General features: G+C 38.8%; 1 protein-coding gene across 4 annotated transcripts in view; it reads left to right on the top strand.

The window, feature by feature from the left end:
- fcho2 (FCH and mu domain containing endocytic adaptor 2) overlaps positions 1-16,250 on the top strand; it is a 48,758-nt gene extending 32,508 nt beyond the window's left edge. Inside the window, exons 15-28 of one of the 4 annotated variants that reach the window (XM_087791981.1) lie at positions 1,389-1,413; positions 2,102-2,140; positions 3,130-3,169; positions 3,246-3,331; positions 6,442-6,557; positions 6,735-6,861; positions 7,375-7,707; positions 8,663-8,774; positions 10,371-10,526; positions 10,999-11,131; positions 11,430-11,629; positions 11,693-11,757; positions 12,602-12,766; positions 13,549-16,250. In XM_087791981.1, coding sequence (XP_087648107.1) covers positions 1,389-1,413; positions 2,102-2,140; positions 3,130-3,169; positions 3,246-3,331; positions 6,442-6,557; positions 6,735-6,861; positions 7,375-7,707; positions 8,663-8,774; positions 10,371-10,526; positions 10,999-11,131; positions 11,430-11,629; positions 11,693-11,757; positions 12,602-12,766; positions 13,549-13,571 — 1,620 coding nt within the window. In that variant the 3' untranslated portion in view covers positions 13,572-16,250. The remainder of the gene's footprint in view (positions 1-1,388; positions 1,414-2,101; positions 2,141-3,129; positions 3,170-3,245; positions 3,332-6,441; positions 6,558-6,734; positions 6,862-7,374; positions 7,708-8,662; positions 8,775-10,370; positions 10,527-10,998; positions 11,132-11,429; positions 11,630-11,692; positions 11,758-12,601; positions 12,767-13,548) is intronic. The other 3 variants (XM_087791982.1, XM_087791983.1, XM_087791984.1) reach the window with 3 other exon arrangements.
- Positions 16,251-18,084: the final 1,834 nt, after the last annotated feature.

The following is an 18,084-nucleotide window of genomic DNA, read 5'->3' on the forward strand; positions in this document are numbered from 1 at the left end:
TCTGTATGTATGCATGTGTGTGAGGCGCACATGTGTGTACGTGTGTTTATCTGTATGTGTGTGTGCATGTGTGTGTGGTCGGCTAGATTGATAATTGAACCCATTAGCTCCTTGTTGCACTTCTGGGGCTGAAGTGAGGCCTCACAGCCTGATAGCTGTTAAATGCTTTTACTGTGTTTCTTAAATCCATTTTGTTTTTTCTTCCTCCCCGCGATACCTCCCACACACACACACACACACACAGACCTAGAATGGCATTTGACATTCTCGTCCTGATACATTCTTTATTGAAACTGATGCTCAAAAGTTTCCGTGGCGCTCAGGAGCAGATCTTGTGTTACGCAGCGTGACGCATAAGATTTATAGAAGCGGGTGGGTGATCGGGGAGAAAAAGGGGGGCACGCTGTGTTGTCCCTGACTTATGGTTGTTTCAGCTTCTCCACCCGAGGTTTAATGTGTGGAATGTGTGAAAGGAGATTTACTGTCTGAAGATGACTGGAACATTTCTGTTCACCTGTGGGAGCCATAACTTCTGCTCCACTGTTGTTAGAGAGATGTTTTCTTGTCTAATTCATCTTTAGTACGAAGGTTTTTTTGGGGCGACCCCGAGACACTTTATAGACTCGTGGTGATGTTCTTTTATTAGCTAGTGGAAACTGCTGCATGTTGAAATAGTTTTCCCATTCGATTCTGTTTGATTTAGCTTTAGCTACAGAAAAAGGCTAGCTTTAGTTTTGATCTGTATAATGTATATAACAGTATAATTAAAATATGTTTTCATTTGGAATCAAACAGGGAACATAATAAACATTATTATCCATCATTAACTTAAAGTGATTAGATTAAAGACCCTACAAATAACTTTTACTTATTTACTATTAATGTGTTTATTTCTACATATAATATATAGGATAGAGGGAAAATGTACTGGAAAAGAGCCCCACCTAAAATATTTTTCACCAGACGCCACTGTCTTCATAGTTTAGATTAACAAGCAAACGCTTGGTTTGCTAATAAGGACTGAATCCTTTAATTCCTCTTCATTTTTTTTTGTATCTTGCTTTAATATCTGCTTAAGAGACCTGCTAGTTTTTATGCTAATTTAAAGTATAAAAACTAGTATATCTGTTTGTTTATCTTCCAGTCAAGTTAACTAGGTAATGCTAAATTATGTGCTAATTTAATTTGAGGTTTTTAAACATGGTTACTAACAACTTTAACCTAGTAGCTAATATGTGATAGCTTGGCTTAATTTAAGCTAAGAATATCGACTGATCTTCTAGAGTGAGCTGAAACTAAGAAGTGGAGCAACACAGTGATCTGGATTTGTCCTGCAGGTTCTGGTCCAAACAGCAGTCATTCATTTTTTTTTTGTTCTCTGTTTCTAGAGTCAGATGCGGAGGAACCAGTCCAGTAAGTATTTTCTCTCTCTACTACACATGACGTTGTGTGAGCTAATACCACCAGACATGGTATCAAAAAATCAGAGAACATCAATGTTTTCTATAGCTCAGACCTGTAATCCATGAGGGGCTCGGAGTAGATCCTCATTATTGGAGTTTCCAAAGACGGTTCTGGTCAAGAACATTCTCACCTGCCCCTGGGACCAATATGTTGATTATCTTGTTTTTCACACGTCACACTTTATTTTTTATTTACTTTTAATTTGTCAGTTTTTTAAACAGAAAAATATGTATTTATTTATGTTTTCATGTTCTCCGTTATTTTGTCTCACTTTTTCTTCATTTATATTTGATATATTGTTTGTTTTTGTTTTAAAGGTAAATACTTTACTTTGTTTTTAATACAGTTTAGGGAATAAAGGCACCTTTAGTCTCATGATATATTATATATTATAAATTGATTATGTTGACAGTAAAATAAAATAAAAAGAAATAAAAACTTAAATAATTCCATTGTAAAATATATAATAATATATAATATTATATTGTACTGAGGTTCATGATGACCTCTATGTAAAAACACAAGTTTGGAAGAAAAATATCTCTTCACGTGTGAGACGAGTTGTGCAGATGAAAGTGTAGAAAGGTTAAAAGCGGACATGCCGGCTTCATAGTGACAATTGTTCTGACACACTCAGGAATCTCGGGAGGTTCTGTGTTTAGTTCCCGTCTCCATGGTGAGTATGTGGTCCCCCAACTTCTCCTCCTGGTAATGAACCACCCTCCTCCCTCCCTGGGGCCCAGCTTCATTCACCTTTAACTACTGCTGCTGCTTCAGTTTGCTTTTGGAGCTTCACAGCTTTAGACAGGGGGCGCTATTGAGTGAAGACAAAGCCCCCCTGTTTCAAAGTTTTGATCAATCACATTAACTCTGCTGCTCTGAGGTTTTTACAAAAATGATATACATAAATGTTTCACTTGCCAGAACCTCAGTCCAGTTTTGGGGGTTCCTCTCCACTGCTGGTGACGACATCAGCAGTTTTTGAATTTAAACATTTTATTTTAACAACTTTCATTTTTAAAATATGTTTTTCATATGTTATTTCTTAAATATCTACTTATTTCTATATTTCTGTCCATTTTTGTTTTCTTAATTTTCTCAACCATTGTTTATGTCAAGGTCAAGGTGACCCAGAAGCCTGAAAATAAATAGTGTGTGAGGGATCCATTATGTTGTGGTTTTCGGGCCTTCTGTCCACCTTGACCTTATTTTTCAAGTCGGGTCTTTGCTTGGTGGAGTTTCTTTTCATTTTTCTTATTCAGTTTTCCCAATCTCAAGTTTTTTTTATTTTTATTTCTTCAATTGTATATATTGCCCCACAAATAGTTTAACTTTTAATCAGGTCACATAGTCTTTTTGTCATGTTTTTTTTCATTTATTTCTTATTTGTTTGTTTACTTTATTAAGCTAAATTATTTATTTTTGTTCAAATTTTCCATGAAATTTTGTCAATAATTCCTAATATTTGTTTTTGTCTGAAAGAAAATGATTTTTTTCACTGTAAGGTTCCATGTCATGTTAGGTGTGACTTCAAGTTAAATCAGATTTTATTTTATTTTAATTAGTTTAAAGAAATGGTGTGGTCTCTATGGTTGAACTGGTTTATTTCTTGGTATTTTAAGTCTTTTTCTTTCTTTTGCTCACCTTCTCACTTCCTCTCTGTAGGTGATGAACTCGCCAAGAGCAGAGCGCAGACTTCGTACGAGTGAGTTTCACTTCAAGTGTTTCCTGTCGATCTCCAGATCTTCCAAAATGATTTGAGCGGTGTTTTCCTCCTGCAGACTGACCAACAACGACCTCCTGTCTTTGGATCCATTTGGCCCGACAGTGGCAGCTGGTTCCTCCTCATCCACGTCGTCGTCCACAGGTAACCATTTTTATAATGTAGGCCCTCAACTTAATCAGCCTTAACATTATGACCACCTCCATACTGTTATGGAGTGCTGAAATATTGAAGCATCACAGTAAGACTGAGTTTTATCGTTCTTAGAGCTAAGTAAGTCCTGTTGGGACTTTTTGTTGGTTCTCCTGTTTTTTGCGCCAGCCTCCTCCAGGCACTCTGGTTTCCTCCACAAGCCTTCTAAAACATGCATAGCTTAGTTATGGATGTATTTAAAGTTTAGATTAATTCATTACAAAAACTATCAGTTTTCATTTCAGTAACTATATTTTTTTATGTTGGATTTTTATAATGCTTATCCATGTTTGTTTTTTTTCATCTTAAAATATTGCATTATTTATAATTTTTTTTACTAGTTGTTTTTATCTTTTCATTTTTATCTATGATTTAATTCATCAGTCTTACATTTTGTAATTGTATCTCATATTATTGTAAAACATTATTAATTTTTTTTTAAACATAATTATTGTACTTCTTTCAACAAACTTTTTTGATGATGATTATATATGAAAAAATAAGTTATTGTATTTGAAAAATTAAATTGTTAACTTTTCTCAAATACTTCTACATACCTTTGTCAAAAAATCCGTACAAAGAAATGTAATGATTATTATACTTAATTAATATGTTAAGTAGGAACTAGAGGCATCATATGCTGGTGTTGTTAAGAAAACACTAGTGTCCCTCATGTGCGTGTTTGTGTTGCTCCTCCAGTTGTCGTGCATGTGTTAAACCGGTGTGGCATTAGCTGAGGCCCCTCTCCTAGGTTAACGGTAATCCAGTGTTAATTGGCACCTCGTCGAGGTCGGAGGGGTGGGGGCCACGAAAGCCCCCCGGCACGTATATTGTCAAACAGTGTCTCGTTACTGTCAAATGTCTCGGCTTAAGAGCCAAAGAGCAGAGCAGAGCTTAAGATTAAGTCTGACCCGCTTCGCGCTCCTGGTTCAAGTTCGCTGAGTAAACACACGCCTATGGCCCAGAGGTTGTTGTGGGTCTGTTTTAATGTGCACTTATTGATGTGTTGTGTCGTTAGACCTGGCCGACGTGTTCGCCACCATCCCTACATCTTTACTGATCACTGAGTCTAGCGTGTTTTCATCAGACACGCCAGGTAACGTGTGTGTGTGTGTGTTGACGCTAACTTCATCTTAACGAGGACGCAACTGTGTTTGCTTTGATCAATAACCTCCTCGTCAATAACCGGACCTTCAATGCTTGAGATCTCTGCTGCAATTAAAATCTACAATAGTTACACAAAAAATGTTTTGGTGTATATTTTGTGTGTGTGCACGTGTGAGTGTGTACTACTTTTCCTAGGTGTGTCTTTTCCTTTGTCCCTTCTTTTGTGTTCATGCATTAGCGAGTATATTTTCAGATGATGTGTTGGTTTCCATTTATTGTGCACATCTTACGACCGTTTGTCTATTATATATACACAGTAAAGTATATATATATTGAGTGGGTAAGTATTAAATTAAAGGTAAATTTCTCTGGTGTGTGTCATGTGCTTCAGTGTATTTTTTTCCTTTTATGTGTTTCCAATGTGTCTTTTGTGTTATTCTTGTCTGTCTTTAGGCATTGTGTGTCTCTATGTGTACTTAATGATGTGTGATATTTAACAATATTGTACATTTCTGTTATCCTCACAAACACTTGCTGCAGTCTGAGTTTGAATTTGCGTTCTTGATGATTGCATAAGGTGTTGTGACCTATGAGACTCCCTCTAAACTCCAGTAAAATGACCTTCAATCCTTTTTACCTCCTCCATCCTTATCTTTCACTGCTCTGTTCAGTTATGTTTGAGTCTGATGTCTGACTACGTCACGTCCAACAGCCGAGACTCTCCAGCAGAAGAACTCGCCCCCCCTTGCTGGAGTAAACAAAGACGCCTCCCCTTTCTCTTCATCTACATCCTCCCCTTGGGAATCACCTGAAAACCCTTTCCAAGCTCTCAAACCAGTTCCAGTGAGGGCCCACAGCGCCCCCATCAGCCTGCCCGCTGATCCCATAGACCCAAACCCGAGCCCATTCGAAGGCACCCCACCAAAGAGCGAGGATGTTTCCTCTGGCTCGTCTTGGTCTCAGAGCCAGTGGATCGCCTTCAACGACTCCTTCGGTCAGACCCAACGTTCAGGGTCGAGGGAGGTCCAGAGGGTTCAGTCCGGCAGAACTGGCCGCTTCCTGTCCGACGGCTCGGCAGAAGTCTACAGTCGAGCACAGGGCGAGGACGACCAGATGTGTTTCACAGATGCCTTTTTGGGTTTTTTTGATAAAGCTGCAGTGCCTTTGAGCAAAATGGCCAACGGTAATCTTTTACTGGACGTTGTTGGTTTGAATCCCCGCATGTTTGGTTCTGCTTGCGTGTTTTTTGGTTTTACTTTTTCCCTCATTTATGTGAATTTATTCATTCTTATTTTTGCTTTTACACTTGGTTCCAGCTGTTTTCAAAGGGCTTCAGAAAGTTTCACTGATGGCTCGTAAGCTCCTTTGAGAAAGTCAGTGCTTTTGTATGTATTCAAGGGTAGAGTCAACAATTGTACCCTGACACAAATAAGTCACAAAAATGGTACTCTTTCTCCACTGACTCACAAATAGATCGACATACTGGGATTAATTCATGGCTAATAAACTATATATGTTTTTATATTATATGTTTTATTTGGTTGCAATGATCACATTAGAGAATTAAAAGATGCATTTATTTCTGAATCAGGTTTCAGTTGATTGGACTGTTTGAGTTGCAAGTTTCTCATTGGTGATGCTTTCACATTTGAAAATGTATGAATCAAGCGACAGCCGGTCAGGATCAGGAATCAAACATGTTTTGAAATCAAATTTAAAGGATCATATGTGTAAAATGAAAACTAGTGTCTTGTTTTACGATGAACATTTGCAGCAGCTGAATGGTCTTGGTACAGATCGCATGTTATGAGTGTTTTTGCCTTCTTTGGGTTTTTATTTGCATGTTTTAATGTTTTATTTATTCATTCAAACTTTGTGTTTTGTTCATTTTGTGTAATGCACGCTGCTGTCTAAGCAAACTAACTTTGACACTGACAAGTATCCTCCGTTCACAGTTCCCCTCCCAAACCGACCCAGCACCCCTCTGACCGCTGGAGCTCTGGTACCGCCCCCACGACCTTCCTCCCGACCCAAACTGCCGACAGGGAAACTTTCGGGAATAAACGAAATTGTAAGTATCAGGTCTTGTTGATGGTATTCGACAAAACTTTGCGGCTTTAATTGACTTGATTCCTCATCTTTGGGAAATTCAGTCTTAACGAGTCTGATCTCTTCTGATCAGTTCGCATCAACTTCCTGTTTTTTATTGATGATGATAAAAGTTATTAAAGAAGCCTTCTGTCCTCAGGTGAGGCCGTTCAGCCCGCCCAAGACCAATGCCAGCCCGTCCCCACCTGCACCCCTCGCCCGGGCTGAAAGCTCTTCTTCTTTGTCCTCAAACGCCTCACTCAGTGCAGCCAACACGCCTACAGTCGGTGAGATCTTCTTTAAGGCTCTTTATTTTACTTTTTTTTAAGAAAATACAAATGTAATATGGATGAATAATAATGAAAAGGCTTATTTAAAACAATGTATACAATCTAAATAATATATTTATATTTAATTATATTTATTTACTTTTTTTTTCTACAATGATTAGTAGATGTAGTAAGGAGCAATACAGTTAAAATGTACATTCATTTGTAACATTGATTGAAATGTTGATTGTTTTTTCATTAAAAAAAAAGAAAATTACAATTTATTTTGATTAAGGTATTTTGCCAATGCATATCTAATATTTTTGGGGCAAAAATAATGCGATAATTGTTGTCATATTTTTCTAAATAATTAAATGGTTTTATAATTTAATTTATAATATTGGAATGTTCCCATTCGGACTTAATGAAGGTCGAACTTTCATGTTTTTTATGGACATGAAGTCTGTAGGATCACTTACTTCACGGTATATTTTATAAGGACTCATCTCTCACACACACTTGTATCCACAGCACAGTTTCCTCCTTCCTCCCTGCACTCCTTCGCTCCTCCACTCACAGGAGCAGAGCCAACCTTCCGTCTCTCCCTCTCCTCTCCAGACCCAGAGCTGCTCCCTCTTTCTTCTTTCCTTCCTCTCAGCCAAAGTGAGTCTTCCTCTCTGGACCTCTTTCATCTTTCCTGTGTTCCCTCCCACGTCATCCTCCATCGTCTCTCCTTCCACCACACATTTGTTGAATCCTGTTTTTATTTCATCTGCTCATTTCTCCTTCTCTTTAATTTCAAAGACGACGATTTGTTCATAGCAAAGCTGCCCACCTTTGAGAAGCGCTGTGAAACTCCTGCAGGTACAACCATGCTACTGCTGTGTCCACACTATGACAGTTTTATTGTTCCATAAAAAAGAGGCTACATATGACAGTTATTTTTGCACTTCTTGCCAGGTTTTCTAACACATACAATCATAGATTAATTTACACAACTTTTGTTACTTCTTGTGAGCTTTAAATTCATTCAAGGAAGCTAACGAATTGCCTCATTTGTTTGTTCAATTATCTTCCTTTTTTTGGAGGTTGTGTCTCTAAAACCTCCTCAATCTATTCTGGGTCAGTCAAAAGTGTTCCGGGGTCAGCTGAGGGACATCTCTCTATTGGAGTACTGGGTCTCGAGAAATGAATTTCATATATCCACTTTATACTTTATAGTACTTCAACAAAGCCACAACAACTGACTCTGGTGTATGGGATGTAACTATTCCATGAGTTCAACACATGTATAAAATCAAAATCTAAAAGCACTAACTAACTGAAGTCTAATCATTACTCTTGGGTTCAAATCAAGCCTTTCAGTACTCATTCTGGCTCAAATCTGAGTTTTGGAGCAACAAAGTTTTTCAAAACACAAACGTTAAGTAAAACTGTTGTAGTGTGGATGTCGCCTCATGGAAAACTAACCTCGTCTCGCCCCGATGACAGCTGGATGCTCTGCTCGTCTCCTGTGTGGTCTCCATTTTTCTCATCCACTCATGACCTGCTAACATGATTAAACTTTATTTGCGTTGGCGTTAAGGAGTAGCATGATTGACTTGCTCTGTCTGAGGTCACTCTAATAATACTCCCGGTCCTCGCCGTTTCAACCGTATCCCGTGTCTGTTTATGCAAAGAGTCAGTTTTGATGTACGAGTGACTTCTGCGCTGAAATGTAATCGCACAAATATTCTTAATTGCATCTGTGCATGATTGCTCGTCCTGACGTCAGGCTTCGACCGGCAGCTGTAACAACACCGTCTCTCCTCGTCCACAGGAACGTCCCGCGGCCCCAGCCCCGTCACCCTGGCTTCCCAGGATGCCTTGCCCATCGCCGTGGCCTTCACCGAGTCGGTTAATGCTTACTTCAAAGGAGCTGATCCCACGAAGTGAGTCTCACATGACCCGCCGCCGCGTCACGCAGGAACATTTTTGCGTAGTCGCACAGCACCATCCCGTCTGATGTTCCGCATGTTTCCCGTTAGTCTGGCACCATTCTTTCACAGCAGATCACCTGCACAGGCCAAATGATGGTCCGGGGCAGAGAAAATAGTATTTTTATTGGTTAACTGCTGCTAAATTGCTACAGGGATTACAGCACATGGAACCTTTCAGAGGTGTTGAGGAGCTCCGCTGTGGACGGTTCAGACCGCAGACTCGACAGGTTCAACAGTGTGCATAAAACATTAGATCAACACCAGACTGTCGCAGTGGGTGGATTAGAGCTCAGTGGAACAGCAGTTAGACACGGTAAACGTCTGTGCTGGTACACTTGTGAGGGCCTCATGTCCTTGTGCTGCAACATCCAAGCAGTTTTTAGTTTTTATAGAAGGTTCTATAATGTAAATAACAATACACAGTTAAAATACATACAAATGAAAAACAATAAAAAAGGCCAAGACAACACAGTGACAAACACAGCAGCCCTGAGATCGTTAAGAAACCTTATGTGTGTCTGTTACCAAAATGACTAAAAAGAGATGCTTGGAATTTTTTTCAGAATTATGAGAATTTGATGATTATTTTAGATGTTAGGGTTCTCAATAAATACTCTACTTTGTTCAAAGATCCGTTGGTTTGTGGAAAAAAGGAGTTTATCTGCTGTTTGCTGTGCAGGCTCATTTGTGGACTGATCGCTCTCAATATTTCTAATGACCCAAAGGATTTTTTAAGAGTTACCGTGTTAATTGGAATTAAATGTTTTGAATCAAAAATTTAAAAATCTTAGAAATGCAAACACATGAACATTTAGATTTCATGCTAAAACTCAAAATATCTGGTAATATTTATTCATATTTTTTAATGAGTGTACAGATTGATGCTGCTCTCACTTTTGGGATTTCAACAAAATAACCTCTGTTTACAATCATATGTGTTTGTTCTTGTTCATGAATCCAGTAGTTTTCTTGTAGCTGAGATCTTCTAAATCATTGCTGGAATTTACTTCATGAATGAAACCCAATGAGAGTTATCTGAATGTTACCAGGCGAAGTTTACAAGATATGGTGTATTTTGTGCACTTTTTATTTGTATTATTATTAAACAAATTTCCAAAAACAATTCAATAATTGATGTTGTCCTAATTTTTTCAATTTCGGTTGATTTTAGAGTTGTTCCTAAATTTAATTTCAAATGGTATTAAAAGTTGAGATGTCAAGGAACGACATGAATTGACTCGTAGAAACTCTATATATATTTAAATTATGAAAGGGAGAGACGGTTCGAAAAGACACACTACAGTATGTGTGTAAATGAAAAACTTGGTGAATGTTTTTGCTTTTTTTGTCATCGACAAACAGATCAGACACACACCACCTGCTCATAAGTTTATTGAGGAGCTGATATTTTAAAATGATATAAGATGATTTTCCATGGTTTTCAAACGGTGCTTGAAATATTGATCTAATGCAGGCGATCACCTTTGTAGTGAACGTAAAACTAGGATTGAAATGTCTCTGAGACCGAACCTGTGCTTGACCCTCCAGGTGCATCGTGAAGATCACAGGAGACATGACGCTCTCCTTCCCCATGGGCATCATCAAGGTGTTCACCTCTAACCCCTCCCCCGCCGTGCTCACGTTCAAACTGAAGAACATCAGCCGACTGGAGCAGATCCTGCCGAACCAGCAGCTCGTGTACAGGTGAGGAGCAGCAGAAGGCGTAAGACTAGCATCACAGTCTGCCTCTAAAAGGAAAACGCGTTAAATTTATAGCAGGTGAAGTTGATTTAACTACTTGGAAGTTGGATTTTCCAAATGTGACTCCGCTTTTTGAAGTCGTTCCGGCTACAAATGTACTTTTCGACAGCCAGTCTGAGCCCTGGCTTCTGCTTCCTCTGCTTTTCAAATATTGTTGTGGGCCGGATTCCTCCTGGAACAGCCGAACGGGAAGTTTTTAAACGCTTTTGGCTCCGCTTCTGACTCGGGTTATCTCAGGACCACATGGCCGGACTAATCTAATCAGGCGTAATTCATGATTTAATAGCCGTTTGGATCATTTTTAGAAAGCGCATATTTTCCAGGCGAGTGGAGCCCAGAGTAGGAGGAAAAAGTCATGAAGTGTGTGTGGGGTTCTGCTGGTTTCCATCATCCCTATGTTTGTTTCTCTTTGCAGTGATCCGTCCCAGGGTGACTCAGATTCCAGGGACTTCTGGTTCAACATGCAGGCGCTGACGTCGTTCCTCAGGAAAACCTCGGAGCAGAATCCCACCGCGTCCTACTACAACGTGGACATCCTGAAATACCAGGTCAGTTGGTCAGTGAGCTCTGGTGTGGAGAGGAGGGAGCGAGGTGCTGTACTGTGGAGGAGGCTCATGTTTAGGTGCTGTCATTCTTACGTTTGGTCCTAAACTTAGTTTAACATGCAAGGGTCACATTAACGGTACGTTCATCTAAATAATATCTTATATATTATTTATTCTATAACACGATAAATTATCTTGACTCATTGTTTTCACCAACTTTTAGCAGCGTTCCACTGGATTAAAGTGTAAGAAATATATTGGTCTGAACAAGCGCCGACTGACCTCCTGTGCTGCTGTTCAGGTTCTCTCTGATGGAATCCATTCCACTCCTCTGAACCTGGCCGTGTACTGGAAGTGCACCCCGACCACGACGGACCTAAGGGTGGACTACCGCTACAACCCCGAGTCCATGGCCGCCCCGGGGTCGCTCAGCAACCTGCAGATCTTGCTGCCGATGGACGGAGGAGTGACCAGCATGCAGTCTCTGCCCAACTCCATCTGGTGAGTGCCTGTGAGTGGGTGATGGTGAGAGAGAAGGTGCAGCTTCAACCTCCTTCTCTGCAGGAACGCCGAACAGAACAAGTGTCTTTGGAAGCTCAGTGACATCTCGGACAAGTCTGAGAATGAAGGTGAGTTTCAGATCTTTTCAACATTTGCTTAGTCGTACTAGTCAGTGAGAGTCTTCCATTACAAAGAAAATCTATGTCAAGGTTTTGATCTTGAGTAAGGTTCAGTAGTTTTTACCTGATAAAGGACGTCTTGTCTTCACTCATGGGTCTTAAATCTGAATCACTAAACTCTGGGCTTGTGTTGTTAAGTTTTATGTATGGAGTTACATGTTTGTCCACTAGAGGGCTCACTGGTCACATGATCATCTGCTTACACTCCTTCAGTCTGTCACATATAATTAAAGTGCAACACTAGAAGATCCGAGCAAAAGGCACATTGGAAGCTTGTGGTGGTGATGCATCATTTAAAAAAATGCTTAATTAATTGAACCGTCTTAGATGATGATGCTGTTGATGAAGACATTTAGAATAAAAATATGAATTCAAAACTATATGATCTTAAAAGCAAAACAATGAGAAACAATTTGGTTAAATTGAAGTCCAAGTATTTTGCTGATGAAAATAATTAACATGTTTTTTTATTTGTTAACATGAACTTTTAATTTCTTAATCACATTTATAAGTATATATAACAATACAATCAGGAGAATAAATATATTTTTGGTGGTTTATTTGTAGAAAATGTGTCTATATACATAAATTCTACAGAAAATCCAGCAACTAAATGTTTTTAGAAATGAGAAACTATATATGTAAAACAATAAATAAAAAAATAAAAAACTGTTTTAATTAGGTGCAAAATAAAAAAGTTGGGAAAAAAGAGAAAAAAAATGAAACAGTGAACATTTGATAGTGTGTAAACCCTCTTTCACGACCAGTGCACGTGTTGTTTGCTTCTCTACAGGTGCTGGAAGCATCAGGGCCAAATTTGAGCTGTCCAGTGGACCGTCCACTCCCTCCACTCTGGCCGTGCAGTTCATGAACGAGGGCAGCACCTTGTCCGGGGTGGACATGGAGCTGCAGGGCAGCGGCTACAGACTCTCGCTGAGTAAGAAGAGGTTCGCCACAGGTGAGTTCCTCACTAGGACACGCACCTGAGTCCAACATGTTCTAGTAAAGGAGCTCTTACTAGTAAAGGTGCAGTTTGAAACTTCAAACTGAACTTAAGGTTTAACTGTGGACACCAACGATACCAGTATTAACTAGTTTAGTTAATGACGTCAATGACGGTTTGTTAAATGCTGAAATTAAACATAATAACAGAAAAATAAACACCTGATGATAGAGACGCTACAGGGAAAGTCACAATGACTAAATATTGTTTATTCTTTTGTGTTCCTCTGCACTTTTTCTGCCACTTTTAATTTCCATGTTGGTGCCTCTAGTTTGTTTAACTCTTTACTAGTTCACAGGTTTATTTGTTTTAGTAAACTTAACTGAAATGGGATTATTGATTGTTCAGAGAAAATACCATATTTAAAGTAAAACAAACATTTCATACAGTATTAATAAAACAGAAGAAAAAACTTAATTGTTTTTTCCTCTCTGAGTAACAAAGGCCTCAGACTCAACATTTGTTAAACACATTATGGATGTAATAACAAGAGAATTCCAAGAGTTAAACGCAGGTTAAAGGAAATTCATTCGATAGTCCGTTTTAAAGACTGGTTTGTAAATATGAAGTTGCTCGGCCCACGACCAAGAGTGCTAAAAGATTTCGGCGCCTTGTGTGATTGAGTTCAACGCTCCTGCTCTACAGTTTAAGCTGATTTTACTTCCTGCTTCCTTTGTAAAGTGGAAAAGCTACAAAAAATCAAACGTTGTTGACGCCGCTCATCTTCTCTCCTCCAGGACGCTACATGGCCGACTGCTGAGGTGACTTCGCTCCGATCCTTTTACAAAAGAACAAGATCTGGCTTTAAAAACGTAGCCAGACGTCCTGAAAACCTCTGAGCACAGTTTGTTTTAATGATCTTCGGGAGCGAGATTCTCTCTACGATGACACAGCACTGAGTATCAAACACTGTTGATGAAAATAAATAAAAAAAGGAGAGATTAAATGAAAGACAAGCCTTCAGGAAGCCTGTAGATACCACCAGTAATCATCACTTTTGTAGTCAAAGAATTTACAAATTTTATGTCAAATCATGAAAAAGAAAAAAAAGTGCACTAACGATTTATTTCCTGTTTGAATATTCACAAAATAATTTTATCAACTGTAAATATTGATATTCCAGTGACCTGATTTATTTTCTACTCGTGGAAATTCAAGTTGTCAATGAGGTGACAAAGAGACACACTAGCCGAACATCCAAGTGCTTTAAGAAAACCCGCTGACCTCAGTGCCTCCGACCTACTGTGGCTCCACGAACGGCAGGAATGTTTTTACCCCAAATTGAAGCGCGACCTAGCGCTACACACATTTGCTTCCAATGTAAAGCTATTACTTTCAATGCAACGCCACCTAGCTTAGCATCACCAGGCTAAGATCTATTGATGGATACATGGTAGGTTTAGCGGTCGAGCTAACTAGCTCCGATAAATGCTGTTGGTTGGTCAGCTGAGAAACTGTGCTGGTTATCTCGCTGGTTTAGCTGGTTAGCTAACTCGGTTGCCTTTGTGTTTCACCAAACTAGGTTTAGCTGATTAGCTCTTTTTGACCGATACTACTGTGAAAAACACAGTAAATATGGAAGTAGAGCTACTTTCAGCTGCCAAAACAAGCAACTTGTATAGACTTTACTAGAGCTAACAAGTGTAACCTGATAACTTTAACACGTCTTATTAAAAACTCTTGTCTGACTTAAGATTTAGATGCTGATATTCACATTATACAGCTGCTCGCTATATCATGAAAATATAAACGTTATGATAATCATGTTTGGCTTTGAAGATGCCACTCATTTAGTTCCTAAATGTTTTGTATTTTTAAAAAAACCCCGGTTAGTGTCGTCGAATTGTTCGTATCGTCCAGCGCTAAAGTCGAGTCACTTGTGTGTCGCTAGGTCGCCTCAAAAATCAAACAATGCCTTTAACGTTTGATGGTTTCTCTTTGTCGTCAATTCTCTTGAACATTTATATCTCAATTAAAATGAAAAATGTATCGCATTTACGTCGATGTAGAGACAACTTTGATCAGAAACAGGTGCCTTGATTTTTGCTACTATCCAGAAGCACAGTTAGCGGTGCCCTTTTTTCACTGTTTATCAGGATATTTAAGGGAAAAGTTTCTTTCTTAAAGACCAGCTGTCTTGTGGGCGTCGCTCCGACTGCTCCCGTTAACTTCCTGTGACTGTCGGGTCGGTGGCTCGAGGCACAAGAGTCCAGAAGAGCTAAGACAACATTTGACTTGTCAGCGTAGTCCAGTGGAAACCAAGCATGTGTGCGATTTCTATTTTGGTTAATCAATAATATGCATCAATTCATTTGTCTCTTGTCCATGAAGCAATAAAGTTGTAATTATGAGATTTATAGGAAACAAATGTTTTAATTCAAATTGACTTAATTGTCTCCTTTAAAGGGATTTTTTTTTTTTATTGTGAATGTATTATAAAATGAAAAATATATATGCAGTATATTCACATTATCTTGATTTTTTTCATTTGATTTGATTTTTATTGATAAGCATTTTCCAGAATGTTTTTGTTTATTTTTTCATTTATATTTCGGTAACAATTTTATACAGAAACATTTATTTTCCATTAAAAGTGCATGAAAAAGAACATCAAAACATTATTCTCATAAACAAAACATACACATTTAGAAATGATGAAAAGCAAATCTCTTTTATGTAACACATTTACATACATTTAAATTCGTATACATGTATAGTGAAGAAAAAAACAAATAAGGATTTATTTTACCATAACTTTATATTTGGCAAATTTTACATCCCAATTCCTCCAGTTAGTATACATTTTTACTAAATTTGAAATGAAACAATTTCAGATCCATTTTAAAATGTAAATTGAATTTCTGTACATTTTTAGGAAATGTATCTTTACACCGTGAACTTGTAAAGTTTTTTTTTTATTTTATATCCCAAACTGAGACTTTGAGATTTGCCCAATGGTGGCTTAAAATCCCTCAAAATATGACTATTATTGTAAAATTCCACCTTTTAAATCTCAGAATTACAACTTTTTACATCATAGAAAACTTCTGACATCAAAAATGTGGGTCATTTTGTATCCTATTAAGTTTTCTTTGTCAGGAGGAACACAAAATAAATCCTGTGTCATAGATCAAGTAACTCTTTGTTCACATCTTTGGTAGTTCAGCGACTCGTTCACTAACAGGAGCACAAGAAGCAATACCACGTCCCACTTGTGTTTCACATCTGTCTTGAAGCGAGCTGGTTCTTGCTGTCTCCAAAAAAAAAAAAATCTCACCTATCTCATCTCCGGATTTTTTTGTTGTATTTAACAGAGTTTTAAAAAGAGCCGACTTGTGTAAATGATTCTCTAATTTGTACATTTTTACTTTTGTCTGACTCTCGTGTATCAAATGTGTAATATATGAATATATACAAATATATGAGCTGAAAAAAAAAACTTGTATTTGCTTCTTTTTTGGTACACCCAGCCACGCTGTGACCCTGGCATGCCGGGATACGAACCAGACATCCACACATCATCAAATACTGAAAAAAAGTCATAAGGAACATGACAGCAAATTACATTTTACTACACAACGATGAAATGCTTGAGCTAAAACCAATCTCAAGTAAAGATTAATGACACGTGAGTAACACAAAAAGAAACAACAATTTGAGCAGAACAACACAAACCACATCACTGAACACAAGTCATGACGCACAATAAGTCACCAAACTATAGAGTCATCGTAGCAAAAACAAGTGTCCTGTGATCACAAAACCAGAAGTTCTTAGAGCACGACTGCTAAACACATAACAAACACAATATACAACAGTCCGACAAGCACACAAATCTGTAAAAACAAGTCATTGGCAACACAATAAATCACGGGGAACATTAGCACTAAACATGTTAGCAAGTCTCTAAACACAACAAACGTTTTGTTAACTGGAGTCACTGACATGACAAATCTACACAAAGGTCAAAGGTCAGTCAACACAAATCACATGGCATACACGAACAAGAGAAGCCACCGATTGGTCGCCAGAATAAGCTTCAGATTAGTTTGTCCAATCAGTGGTGGATTGAGGTTAAACGCGTTGATCTAGTTAATTTAGTTTATCACACACGCCTCCATTGAGGTTGTAGGTTCCACCGCAGACGCAGAGTTCCGTCTGGCCCGCCGTGTTTGTTCAGAGACTCGCCGGGGTCGTAATTCGTCAGATTCCACCCGTCCGGCAACAAGACCCACATCAGTAACGTTTACGGCTAATTTGTAAACGACGTGCCCATGTGACCTCGCTCCTCGACGGCGAGGAAAACCATCTGGACAAACACGGCGCTGCAGGTTTATGGCCACGATCCGGATTCTTCTTCAGCCGGAACACCCGCAGGGACGTTTAGAGTCTCTTAAACTTCATCTGTCAGAGCCGGCGTCGAACCACACACTTTCCACTCAACAAAAACACAAGCAGTGCGACAACACGACTTTACGACTGGGTCGGATTAATCATAGGGTTACTGTAGATTAATTACGATTAATCCTGATTATATTCTTGATTAAAAAAAAAAAATTTGGTTTTTGGATTTTCACAAATCAAGAAAAATTCAACTTTGTCTCGAAACTAAACCTATTGTAGTTTGGATGGAAATCTATCTATCTATCCATATATCCATCTATCTATCTATCTATCTATCATCTATCATCTATCTATCCATCCATCCATCCATCCATCCATCCATCCATCCATCCATCCATCCATCCATCCATCCATCCATCCATCCATCCATCCATCCATCCATCCATCCATCCATCCATCCATCCATCCATCCATCTATCCATCCATCCATCTATCCATACAACCTATTGTAGTTTGGATGGAAATCTATCTATCTATCCATATATCCATCTATCTATCTATCTATCAGCTATCATCTATCTATCCATCCATCCATCCATCCATCCATCCATCCATCCATCCATCCATCCATCCATCCATCCATCCATCCATCCATCCATCCATCCATCCATCCATCCATCCATCCATCCATCCATCCATCCATCCATCCATCCATCTATCCATCCATCCATCTATCCATACAACCTATTGTAGTTTGGATGGAAATCCATCCATCCATCCATCCATCCATCCATCCATCCATCCATCCATCCATCCATCCATCCATCCATCCATCCATCCATCCATCCATCCATCCATCCATCCATCCATCCATCCATCCATCCATCCATCCATCCATCCATCCATCCATCCATCCATCCATCCATCCA

Source organism: Callionymus lyra, chromosome 5 (assembly GCF_982586985.1).
Source record: "Callionymus lyra chromosome 5, fCalLyr1.hap1.1, whole genome shotgun sequence".
NCBI classification, from domain to species: domain Eukaryota; kingdom Metazoa; phylum Chordata; class Actinopteri; order Syngnathiformes; family Callionymidae; genus Callionymus; species Callionymus lyra.